At 40.0% G+C, this 12,816-nt stretch overlaps 1 protein-coding gene across 1 annotated transcript; it reads right to left on the reverse strand.

Moving 5' to 3' along the window:
- Nucleotides 1–237: 237 nt before the first annotated feature.
- On the reverse strand, nt 238–11,202 carry CEACAM3 (CEA cell adhesion molecule 3). The gene is made up of 5 exons (XM_053461428.1): nt 11,060–11,202; nt 6,941–7,297; nt 1,679–1,720; nt 919–1,080; nt 238–413 (listed from the first exon to the last, which is right to left on the reverse strand). The coding sequence occupies exons 1-5, from the start codon at nt 11,091–11,093 to the stop codon at nt 238–240; spliced, it is 771 nt and encodes a 256-aa protein (XP_053317403.1). The 5' UTR covers nt 11,094–11,202.
- Between the last annotated feature and the right edge of the window lie 1,614 nt (nt 11,203–12,816).

A 12,816-nucleotide genomic window follows, 5' to 3' on the forward strand; every position in this document is an offset into this window, starting at 1 on the left:
GATGGAAAGTACTACTTGAACCTCAGGTTCTGTGTTTTCAGCCGATTTAAGATAATATTTTTATTGATGACCTCGATGATTTATCTACATTGATTGATATATATATATATATATATATATATATATATATACGGTATATACGGTATATACATATATATATCCTTTGTTATGTTTATGATGAAATGTTTAGTGATGGAAAGTACTACTTGAACCTCAAGTTCTGTGTTTTCAGCCGATTTAAGATAATATTTTTATTGATGACCTTGACGATTTATCTACATTGATGAGTAAGTTTACAGCAGTTTTACAGAACCTCAGATTATTTAAACTGACCACATGATTATTAAGGAAGTTGCGCGGTGGAAGAGAAGGTAATCGTTGTGCGGGCTGATCATGTTTCCAAGCAGTGTCATCTGATGAAACAAAAAAAACAATGTTTTTAATCTTGCAATATACAAGACAATTATAAAGACAATTACACGAAGCGGCCATTTTATATGATGGAGGTTTTTGTTTTCGAGCATGCTTCAAATCAGAACAAGCCTAACTCTTCAAGCTTAGGTGATGTTTTTAATTTGTGAAACAAATAGTATTGTGGATATTAAAAGTATTGTAGACAACAGGCAGAAGTCAGTCCCCTCCCGCCCCCCCAATAAAAAGTTTCAATGTTTTTCAGTATTTTTATCTATGGTCCCCCCTCTTACGTTACTGGCTAGCTCACTAGATCACATTTTAGATTCGATTTCATCCCTTTTCTGTCCACACTAGTAGCTGCATGTGTAAAGAAATATGAACTTGTACCTTGTTCCTAAGATGAAGTAAGAGAGCAAAAGACGCAGGAACTAACTTTAATTTCAGTGTCTGTTTTTTTGCAGTTTGAGTATATAAATATGTTAAAAGAACATTAATTTTGCTTACTATTCATTGTTGGTTTTGCAGTTTTGGGGTTTTCCTTTTCATAAATTGGTTCCGTAGAGGATCCACAACATCTTTTCATCCAAATGACCACACCGGTGATGACCAATCCAGATGCAGCTATTACTCCCACCGCAATGCCAGCCACAACACCCTTATTCATTTCTATAAGAAGAAACAAACGTAAGCCTTTGGAGGTTATGTATAAAGACAAATTTCGGTGCTATGCGGTAAAAGTGTTTGTTTCCGCTGATTCCTTTTGAACACTGCTGTGGGGACATATGTATAAAAAAAAGCACTTCTGGTACAATGTGGTAGAAGTGGTGCAATCACCATGACAACCCATGCTAATTGTTTCCCCTTTACCACCTTATACCAAAATTACTCTTTATACATGACCCCTACAATGTTAGTCGATGGTGCCTTTCTCATAATGTAGGGCGTGCATAATGGGGCCTTTAGTTTTAGTGGCTCTGGTGCTTCTCTACAGCATTCTCTTTCTTGCTAACACAGGACATGTCATGGCACCTACCTCTTCTATGAGAAATGCATCCCTGACTTTGTCTTTGCTTTAATATATTTCTTATAAATATTCATGTCAGCCTTATAGCATTGCAGCTATTAGCTATCCCACCTTTAGGCTGACTAGGTATCGTCAATACTGGTGGATAACTATGGCTATTATTAGGTGCTGGAGCTGGTGTCATACTAGGCATTGTAAGCATTGTTGTAGAACTTGAATAAGTAATTATAATAACAGGACCTGGTGGGCTGGTTGATGAAATATTTCCATTTCCAGAGGGAGCTGAAAAAGAAGAGACAATGCAATGTAAAACTATCAAAAAGCTTATACACAGACAAATATAATGCACGAAGATCGCTATAAGTTACGTGTCAAACCAAACACAAATTTTGCAATTACAAACAAAAACATATATATAGATCTTATAGAATAAAAAGCATATATGAGATTTAATTATCAATCATCCACAATGAGACAATTGCTGCAGCATATAGAATTTGCCTAAACCGGTGAAGTAATTATAGCGATTGCAGGGGTTGCACTGTACCTCCATCATCCATTTGCCTTATGGTCTAGAAGGTGATTACTGATCTCCTGTCTCTTGTTCACTAGTACACTCATAATCGGATTCAAAAAAGAGATCCCCGGGAATACCTGCCCCAGGGCACACCATCTAAGTCATGCAGGAGGTTTTATCAGGTGGTGTCAGGAGGCCTCAAAATCTTTGAGACATTAGTTATGCCTCTGACCTAGGCATGGAACTACATTACACGAGTAAACATAAATAACTCTAACTAAAGCGTGATGCAGTAATGATTTAGATACATCCTATCTTTCTGAAACTAATGGAATTAATGGATCACGAGGCTTTGAAATACATATTATGTACAAGATGAAAAATGTTTGATAGGATGAGGTGTATTATAACAACCATCAGCCACTATAAAAGGATATAAAATGTCCTAAAAAAGAGACATAGAAATATGTGAACAGTGCTCTAACTAGTTTGAGTAAGAATAAAAGGGGTTCCATATCAGTATCACAAAACACATGCGCAAATATTCAGCAATGTACTAAAGAATATAAAAAAATTATATACCTCCAGTTAATGCATTGTGCATGCTATGCATACATATTCTCAGTACACACATTATGTATCCTAGGCATTGCTGCTGCTTCTGCAGAATGGAAGGAGCATATATCTAACAGGAAAAATACTGAAAGATGTGTCACTCCCCCTCTGGCTTATAACCAAGGTCCAGGTCATTGTCATAGACATTGTCGATGACCATATACTTTTTCACTTGCCCAAAAAGGTGGAAGTGGCACAGGCAGGCTGTTTAGGGGGCACAGGTGGCACAAGCAGGCTGTTTAGGGACAGAGGCGGCTCAGACCAGCTGTTTTAGGGAGCAGAGGCAGCACAGGCAGGCCATTTTAGAAGGCTATTTAGGGAGCAGGGTACAGACAAGCTTCCTGGGGCAAAGATGGCACAGACATGTTTGGGGGGTAGTTGCCACAGACACGCTGGCACTGTGGGACATGTTGCTTGTGAAGTTGAGGTGCCCTGGGGCAATTTTCTGTGGTTTCTAGTTACACCCCTAGTGTAGTGTGTGAGCAGATAAGCTCAACGCAATTTCCAGAAATGCTTTTTATTCCCGGTCTGCCCCTGCTCTAACTCCCATCAGTCTGTGGTGTCATTTATATATCTATGCTTGTCCCTTCTCTTTGTAAATGCTGACTGGCCAGAGTTAAAAAAAGAAGGAAAAAAAAACCACAGGCTGTTGGACACATCAATCATAGCCATAATCATCAATAAGACCATCCCATCATTTTACTTTGTTTTGTTGGGAAGAATTGTATGAATGCACAAAATTGGCAAACGTTAAAAATAAAGTTTGTACCAATCTGAATACACAAGTCTAATGCCAGCCATTGTGAAAATGGTTTATAAATAGACATGAAAAACCTGCTGGGTAACCTGATTAGTGGAACAGAAAGAATTTAGTGATGCCAGCTTATGTTTAGTTTTGGTATGTAAAATTTGAAGCACAGAAATATTGGTATGACACATTTGTTGGCAGAAGAACATTGGGAAACAGTGCAGTAACAAACATCCCAAAGCGAATCTAAGAGATCAAAAGCTAGCTTTAAGTAATTAACATGTAGAAGATCAGCCATAACATAATGACCACCTGCCTAATATTGTACAGGCTGCCAAAACAGCCCTGACCCATGAGGCATGGATTCCACTAGACCTGTGAAGTTGTGCTGTGGTATCTAGCACCAAGACGCTAGCAGCAGATCCTTTAATCCTGTAAATTGTGAGGTGCGACCTCCATGGATGCATCCTGGTGCCATGTGTTCTCCAGGTAAGCAACGCACACACAGTGGCTATGCACATGATATAAAAGATTCATCAGACCAGGCCATCTTGTTCCATTAGCTCAGTGATTCTGTTCTTATGCTCACATGCCCATTGTAGGTGCTTTTGGCAGTAGATAGGAGCCAGCATGGGCACCCTGATTGGTCTGCGGCTACTCAGCCCCATACGCAACAAGCTGCAATGCACTGTGTGTTCTGACCTTTCTATCAGAACCAGCATTAACTTTTTCAGCAATTTGAGCTACAGTAGCTAGTTTGTTGGATTTGACCACACAGGCCAGCCTCCCCACACATGCACCAATAAGCCTTGGCCACCCATGACCGTGTTTTCCGGTTCACCAGTTTCCCTTCCTTGGACCTCTTTTGATAGGTAGTGACCACTGCAGACCGGGAACATCCCAGAAGAGCTGCAGTTTTGGAGACGCTCTGACCCAGTCATCTAGCCATCACAATTTTGCCCTTGGTAAAGTTGCTCAGATCCTTAAGTTTTCCCATTTTTCCTGCTTCTAACATATCAACTTTGAGGATGAAATGTTCACTTGCTGCCTAATATATCCATAATATATACCCACCATCAGGTGCCATGATAACAAGATTATCGGTGTTACTTCACCTGTCGATGGTCATAATGTTATGGCTGATCGGTGTATACGGTATTATTTATTTATTTAGTTATAGTCCTATACTGCTTTTTAAATATATCACTGTAAGCACTGTAAGACTTGGGTGACACACCCAAGTCTGGTAGCCCAAAAATGACCTGCTCTTCTAGTGGATAAAGCCATGTGAAGCAGTGGAGCTGTGCGCTCTCCCAGTTTAGGTACTGTTTCCAAATCATCCACATTGTTTATGACCTTGTGCAGTAGGGGTTGTAACCTGTCTGCACTGGTAGAGAGTAACGCCACTGGACACAAGACCACAGCTATCTGTGGCAGGGTTCTGCTGGATGTAGCTAGATATCTTTGCAACCACTATACTTAGGCCACTGAAGTAAAGGTGGCACAAGCAAAAGCATGTACATGGATGAGGGAACAGGGTAATGCTATGCAATGACAACGGTTTATCATTCTCTTCTTATTGCCCAAGACAGTGAGCAGTTCAGTGGACGCAAATCCAAAAAAAGAAACACCAATAAATCTAGCAACTGGCACATACAAAGTACTCACATGAAGTAGAATAATTTAAAGCACCATATGATTGGTACTAGTACATGCTCACAGCATGCTGAAGCATACAGAAAATAATAATCTTCCCTAATAGTGATGATGTAAATATTCTGTCCGCTTTAGCTACTTCTATAAATAAATAAAACAATTAAGAGAGATGTGTTGCCCTACAATCCGCAGCAAAGCCATCAGCACCACACTTTTTTGCTTCAACAGGTGCTCTACAAGCACAATGCTGGCGTTGCTAACGGTCTGATGATTATTTAGACAGCTCATACACATCATGTCTATATGTCAGTGCAGCAGCGTGACGTATGCTTGGAAAAGAAGGAAATATCAGGTTAAAACAAGTTTAAATGTGAAGTCATTTAAACACCAAGCTTACTGTTACGAGTTTTGACCTGAGTCCGTATATGAAATAGAGACAGTGCTGTTACTTGAAGTGAGGGGCCTGATGCTGCCTCACATGGTGGTGCAGGTAGAACAAAGAATTGGAGAATATCTAATTTTACTATCATGGAATTGGCTTCTTATAATGTCAGTTGAACATTGGTGGCGAGCCAAAATATAGGGTGCATTTAAAGGCAGTTAAGGATGCCACAAGTAAAATTCAGCTAGCCATACTTAAGCTATTGTGACTCTAGTTCACCAACATTTTCCCACTTGCCACCCATATTCAGGGGCACTAATCAATAAGCCCATTGTTTTATCCAAGTTCACTTGCTAACTGCGTAATGAATATCAGGTCATTCTTTGTCTGGTTATAGAGAAAACGTACATTATGTGCTTAAACTAAACTGATCTGTCTGATCAGCCAAGTATATAAATATATAATCACTTTTGTTTCCTCCTGGTGTATTTGTATTAGTTAATGTGGGTGGCCAGTAGGTAAATCTAGTACACGTCGGTGAAGAGGACTTTGGATAAGTGGGGTTAAATACTCCTTAACAGCCAGGTTTTTTTGTTCTTTACCTGCATTACCACCTAAACCCACATTAAAAGAACAGTTATTCCTTTTGGTGCATGATTGTTTAGAACAGGGGTCTGCAACATCTCCGTCACCACAATTTATGGTGCCTGTCACTCAGCCAGCGCCCTCCAGAGGCAGGCTGAACTGCCTGCTTCTGGAGGAGCAGGGCCAATTGGGGAGATCCTTTATCTCATCCTAACTGGCCCAAAATGAAGAGATTTAAGGTCTGTAGGAACAGACCTCTGCTTCAATGATCCTTTGCACTGTGCATGTCATATCCTGGCACACAGCACTGATGCTGTTTGCACTGTGAGAAGGCATTGAAGTAAATGTCTCCAGGGACAGACCATACTTTCCCACCAGAGGGCCACCACAAATGAAAGCAGGTAGGGAGAAAAAGAGAAGTGAATAGAGTGAGAGAGAAAACAAAAAGAAGAGTGGGGGAGCAAGAGAAAAGGAAGAGAGTGGGGGAGAGAGAGAAAAGGAAGAAATGAAACAGAGAAAATGAAGAGAAAGAAAGAAAGAATGAAAGGGAAGAAAGACATAGAAAGGAAAAATTGAATGTTAAGGCAAGAGTATGTGCAAGGGTAAGTTTGAATATGTATATTGTTATAAATTAAAAAAACAAATAGTGTCGTTCAATGAGTCCAATAACTTTATAAATGTCTGTGCTTTTCCTTGGTTTGTATCATGATAAAGCTAAGAACCCTATGCCTCCTAATCCCCTACAGAATGCACCCATAAGAAGTATTTCCCTGGGCAGCCAAGCACCACCCCATTCAGTAATTTCCCAAAATGTCTAGCAATGTGCCAATGGCATGGGCAAGACCCAACTCGGTTCCAGTGGTGGGTAACCTCTAATTATCCCTTAAGACCTGCTGTGGTTTAATCTACGTCTTCACCATTAGATATATCAATGCAGAGAAAATCGAAATAGGATACTTTTCCAAACAAACACGGACAATGATAAAGTGTGCTACTCACGTTGTACATTGAGCTCAATATTCCAAGTCCGAACACCTCTTGCATCTGTAAGTTCAAGAGTGTAGATTCCACTGTAATTTGCCATGAGGTTTGATATTTGTAGTGTTCCACTTTCCAATAATTTCTCTCTTCCAGTGTACATTGGACCATACACAGCTGGATAGGAGGAATTTGGACTATATGATGCAATATTTATCCGTGGATTTGTTCCATCCCCTCTATACCAGTTAACATTGTAGATGATATCATTGTAATTAACAAGTAATGAAACTGTTCCTCCAACAGTCGGCACTGATGGTTGTAAGGTGATGACAGAATATTGGGACCAGCAAACCTCAACATGTAAGAGGATGAGACCTTGGAAAGGAAATCACAAGATGCATTAAAACCCATGTATGTATTTTATAAATCACATAACTAATGATATTAGGTAGTATCTGTCTTGATTACAATGGATATCATTAGAGACGTAACTAGTGCCCCAGTGTGAAAATTGCTTGGGGGCCCCAAACCTCTGTCTCCCCATCTTGCTGCATCTTCTGTACTCTGCCTAGGCATAGGAGGAAGTCATGCAGACGCGCACAGTTAAAACTGACTGCTTAACAGATTTGTCTTGTTTTAACATAAGGCCATTGGCACAGTGTACACGTTTGCATGTTATTCTTCTTGCTTGCAAACAGCTATAATTTTTGTTGTGTGCTCACACATATTCTCTGCAGTGTGCTGGATGGTCTGCTTCCACCTTGCAGCGTGTGGGTTCTTTGAAAATTCCACACTCAGAGGGTTAGAATCTCCTTAAGGCAGACTAAGCATGTCTATTCTACAATATAACCCAAAAGCAATAGACTAATAACAGCTCAAACGTGATTACCCAACATAAAAAATAAGAGGGGAATACTTCCCAATAGTGTATAGCTGCAACCCAAGAAGGACACTTTCCAATGTCTTAATCACAATCCAACTCTGCAAAGGGGCAAATTAATTGTCCATTGTTTTTTTTTTTGCCTTCTTTGGCAAATGCGTTGACAAAAAGAGAGGACCTGTTTGGCAGCTGCACTTTGGACCTTTTCACTTTTTAATATTATTTATTTATTTATATCATTATTTATTTGTTTACTTTTCCGCACAGGCTCTATACACCAGACGCACTTAATGGCTAGAAGGTTTCCAGTGCTTTATGTTTTTGCATTTATTTTTTTTGCTACTATGCTTTTTTTTTTTTCTTACTGTGTCCAATATACCCTGTAAGTATTTTGGACTGTACTTCTTTTGGTTGCTTTGGGCTTACTGTGCTATTGTTGTATCTCTTTTTAGACACTGTGGAAGTAAAGATTGATCTTATGAGATACGCGTGTCTATACCAGCCTGTTTGTGAGTGCAATAGATCTACTATATTTTAATTATTTTCTACTAGACGGTTTTGTAGATATATAGCCGCAGACCACTTGCCAAGGATCCCTCTTCTTGGCTGGATAGTAGAACAGTAGTCACAGGGGGGTAGTGGTTGCGCTTCACACCCTGAGGAAGCCTGCTGTTAGGCGAAACGTGTTGTGTGCTATTTTATATTTTTACTAGGTTTTATTACCAGCTTGAATAAATATTTTTTTTTAAATAAGTTATTCTTGCTCCTGGACTTGTTTTTTTCGCACGTACACCACGTTCTAAAAAGTCATCAAAAGAACCGTAAGAGTACGACGCAAGAATATCCCTAGGCGAGGATCATATCGCCCAAGCGAATATCTTGGGGCTAATCATTAAGCCCCCATAAATTGTGAGTACCATAATTTGGCTTTTTATTTCCTCTGCTTGATAAGACATACTACAGCATTGTGCTTTTCTTTCTTTTTTATAACTATTATCCGTGTGAAGCGCATCCACTACCCCCCTGTGACTACTATTCTACAATATAAGCCTGGTTGAGCTGGGCCATCCTAACTGTTGTGTTTCTGTAAGTCCAAATTGTTAGGGTTGCACTTCTTATTATGTCTTGTTTATCCATTGTCATGTCTGGAAGCTCTCTGAGTTTCACCCAGAGACTCCAGGAGAAGCGCCGCTTTTCCAGGTCACCGCCGGAAAACTCCGGCTCACAGGAGTGGCATCGGACACACTCCACTGCCCGCCCATTTACCCCTTTAACACCGATGTCAGCGGCATGCCCGCATCACTCAAGGGGGCTATAAGGTTCCCAGGTATGACCACTGAACAGAGTCGTGGAATAATAATCAATAATAATAATTTCTACTTATGACTATGATCTGCACATTTTAAAACATGCTTTTCTGCTCATGGCCCATTGATTTTTTACCAATGGCTTGCACAACAGTCCACTTGTTCAGGAAAACGGGAGGCAGAGACATCTCGGATTTATTCACTAAAGGCAGAGTTTGCAGGGGAGTTGTGTTTTAGTTTCTTGACTTCACTATACATTATGAAGGCCCAACCTCAGTGAGCTTCTGCTGCAGAAAGGGCTTGGCTGGTCCTGCATAATGTATACCGGTAGTTGAATTAGCCAGAATGTCTCCTTACATATTGAACTATACATTATACAGCTCAGCCCTTCTTGCTGGAAAATTCTGCCAGTGTTGGCCACTAATGAATAGTGAAGAGAGAGAGTCAAAATCACGACTCTCATTCAAACTATCCATTTAATGAATAAAAACCACTTGTGTCCTCTTGAATCTGCACCACCTCACCTTGAATGTTACGAAGATGTTATTATTCAATAACATTATTATTATTATTATTATTATTATTATCAGTAGCGTACCTAAAGGGGGGGATCCGCCCCAGGTGCCGCTCATCAGGGGGGTGCCGCAACGGCCGTCTATCGTGGGTCTGCAGCTCACTGCTGTGGCTCCCATGCACTGTGGGAGGAAACTCTTTTCCCGCCCAGAGGGAGCAGGAACCGTAGGAACAGCAGTGAGCTGCAGGCCCGCTGCATAGAAGTGATTTAGGGGCAGAAATGGGACAGACAGGCTGTTTGGGGGGGGGCAGAAATGGGGCATGCAGGCTGTTTAGATGGGCAAAGGTGGCATAGGCAGGTTGCTTTAGGGGCAAAGGAGGCAAAGCAGCCATCTCTGCCCCTGAAGCAGCCTGGTTTTGCAACCTCTGCTCCTTTAACCCCTTAATGACAAAGGCTGTTTTTGGGCCGCCCATTGTCCTTAAAGGGTTAAACAGCCTGCCATAATTAGGGGCAGCGATGGCACAGGCAGGCTGCTTCAGGGGCAGAGGTGGCACAGCCAGGCTGCTTCAGGGGCAGAGGTGGCACAGCCAGGCTGCTTCAAGGGTTGCTTCTATTTTTCCACTTGACATACAGTTTACAAATTTGTGAAACAAATATTCTTGCCAACATTAATTTTTTTGTGTGTATGTGGGGGGTGCCAAATACAAGATCCGCCCCAGGTGCCAAATACTCTAGGTACGCCCCTGATTATTAATAGTAGTATTTATTGTTTTATATAGCGCCATCAAATTCTGTAGCGCTGTACAATGAGTAGACAGGACATAACAAGTACGGTAGTATAAAGTAACAACTTGACTTACAGAACAACAGGTTTACAATCTAGAGGGAATATTGTATGATGTGTAATTTATTCTGACGTTTCCTTAAATGTCATTATTTCATACTGGTACAAAAACTGTGTGGTATAATTTTAATCTCAGGGCAGCCTGCCTCGAAGTCTCCCAAGATCTTCTATACTTCCTATGTTGCAGTTGCTTTTGAAAATTGCAGATTGTATTTTATTACAATATTCTGAAAATCAGGCAGTCATGTACATTGACAGCTTTACGTGTTTACCACATGGGGTAGATTCAATGGTACATACAGGAAAAACACATATACATGTGTATTAAAAATACAGAATTCCTTCGCAGTATTAAGGTGTATATACACGCATTAAAATATGTGGGCTTTTCACATCTTACATGAGGTGTCACAAAGATTAAGGAGGACTTTAACAGTTGTTTAAAGTAAGGGTGTCTCATTCATAAGTACAGCTGTTCGCAATATAATGGAAGCTTACTCTAGAAAACCCCTAGTCTTTGTTCCTTCCTTTCTATATTGATCTGACCTTCCCTCTTCTGTTCACTGCTAACCCTCATCACACTTTTTCTTACCTGCAAAGATGTATCGCCATTTCTGCCAGTCCATATTTGTATCAAATCACTCAGGATATCTTCTCGAAGCTGTACTCTACAAAACGTCTTTTACAGTGGCAAAGATCAGCTCCTTGAGATTAAGCAATCTGGGTGACTGCAAGAACTGCAGAAAGAGGAAGAGGTGCACTGGCTATAATTTTTTTTTTATCATTATTCATTACCTGGAATGTTTCCACAGTTCTAATTAACAGCAAAACAATCCAACCAATAATTAAGTATTAGGAAATCTTCAGTGGCCCATCCCAATGATATTTTTAACAAAGCTAGTAAGTACTAATACAAAGATTAGAAAAACCCGAATTCCAAGAGGTGGTTACAAGAAATGATTCACATGATATGAAATTCAAATGAAGCAAATGTTATGATTGCATGCTATATATGTGACTCATGTATACATATATATATATATATATATATATATATAAATAAAGAGGACTAATGTAGAGACAGTGAGCACCATGCAGAATCATAGCGCAGCGAATGTTGTTTCCAGTTGAGAATCACAGCACATCTAAGTACAACAAAGCTGGGATACAATTAAGATCAAAGTCATGAAAAAACTAGGTATAAAACATGTAGTGATGCCCTTTCCTTAATCAACAGCTTAATGAAATGTTTAAATAAAATGGGAGAACCAACAAGTGCACTTAAAATTCATAGTGGAAATTCATAGTGGAAATTCATAGTGGAAAATCTAATCTATATACAGTATAGTTCTAGCGTAAGTGATATTCATTTCAGAAATCTGACCAACAACTCCTTCCTTAGAACTAACCTAACTGGGAAGTTTAAACTTACCTACCATCCTCTTTCCTTTTAAGTTGTGGCTAATAAAGTGAACTTTTAGCAGTTTATTTTCTTTGTTCTCCTTTAATCTTTGAGGATTTAATTAACCGTTTTAGGTTGGTAGGGGGCTGGTGGCATCTCTCTCTTTTTTCATTTAGTTGAACCCACAAATAAAGGGATTAATGAGGAATTTAATTTTACTCCCTTTTTATAATTCTCTATATATACAATCATTTGAGATCTTGTATCATCAGTAAATTGATAAATTCATATCTCTATTCAATTATTAAGAGGATAAAATATTACCTATTTTCTGAATTTGAATGAATGTATATGACTAGATTGTGAGCTTGCAAAAGCAGGGTCCTCTTTCTCCCTTTGTACCAGTTTGTCAGTGTTTGCATTTTTAAGTCAACAAAGCAACTTAATTAGCATCACATATGATTCATGATACCATCTTGAGGACATGTATAAAAGGAAATCAAAAGTGATCATTTACATATATATATATATATATATATATATCAGTAAACCTATTTCAAAATCAGTGAATAAACCTTATTTATATTATACACAATTTAAAAAGAACTGATCTGGGGCTATTAAATCCAGCTCCTTTACACCCGATGACGCCTTTCCTGGGCGAAAACGCGCCTCAAGTTTATTTATTTATCGTGGTCCTCCCCCTCCCATACTCCACTCTGCCTCCTCCCCCTCCCATACTCCACTCTGCCTCCTGTCAGCAACGGAGGTTCACAAGACACCAGGGAGCCGGGTAGAGAGGCGGTGTATGGGAGGGGGGAGCCACCCTCCCATACACCACTCTGGCTCCTCCCCTCCCATAGGCCACTCTGCCTCTCTACCCGGCTCCCTGGTGTCTTGTGAACCTCCGTTGCTGACAGGAGGCAGAGTGGAGTATGGGAGGGGGA

The sequence above is a fragment of the Spea bombifrons genome, chromosome 1, assembly GCF_027358695.1.
Source record: "Spea bombifrons isolate aSpeBom1 chromosome 1, aSpeBom1.2.pri, whole genome shotgun sequence".
Lineage (NCBI taxonomy): Eukaryota > Metazoa > Chordata > Amphibia > Anura > Pelobatidae > Spea > Spea bombifrons.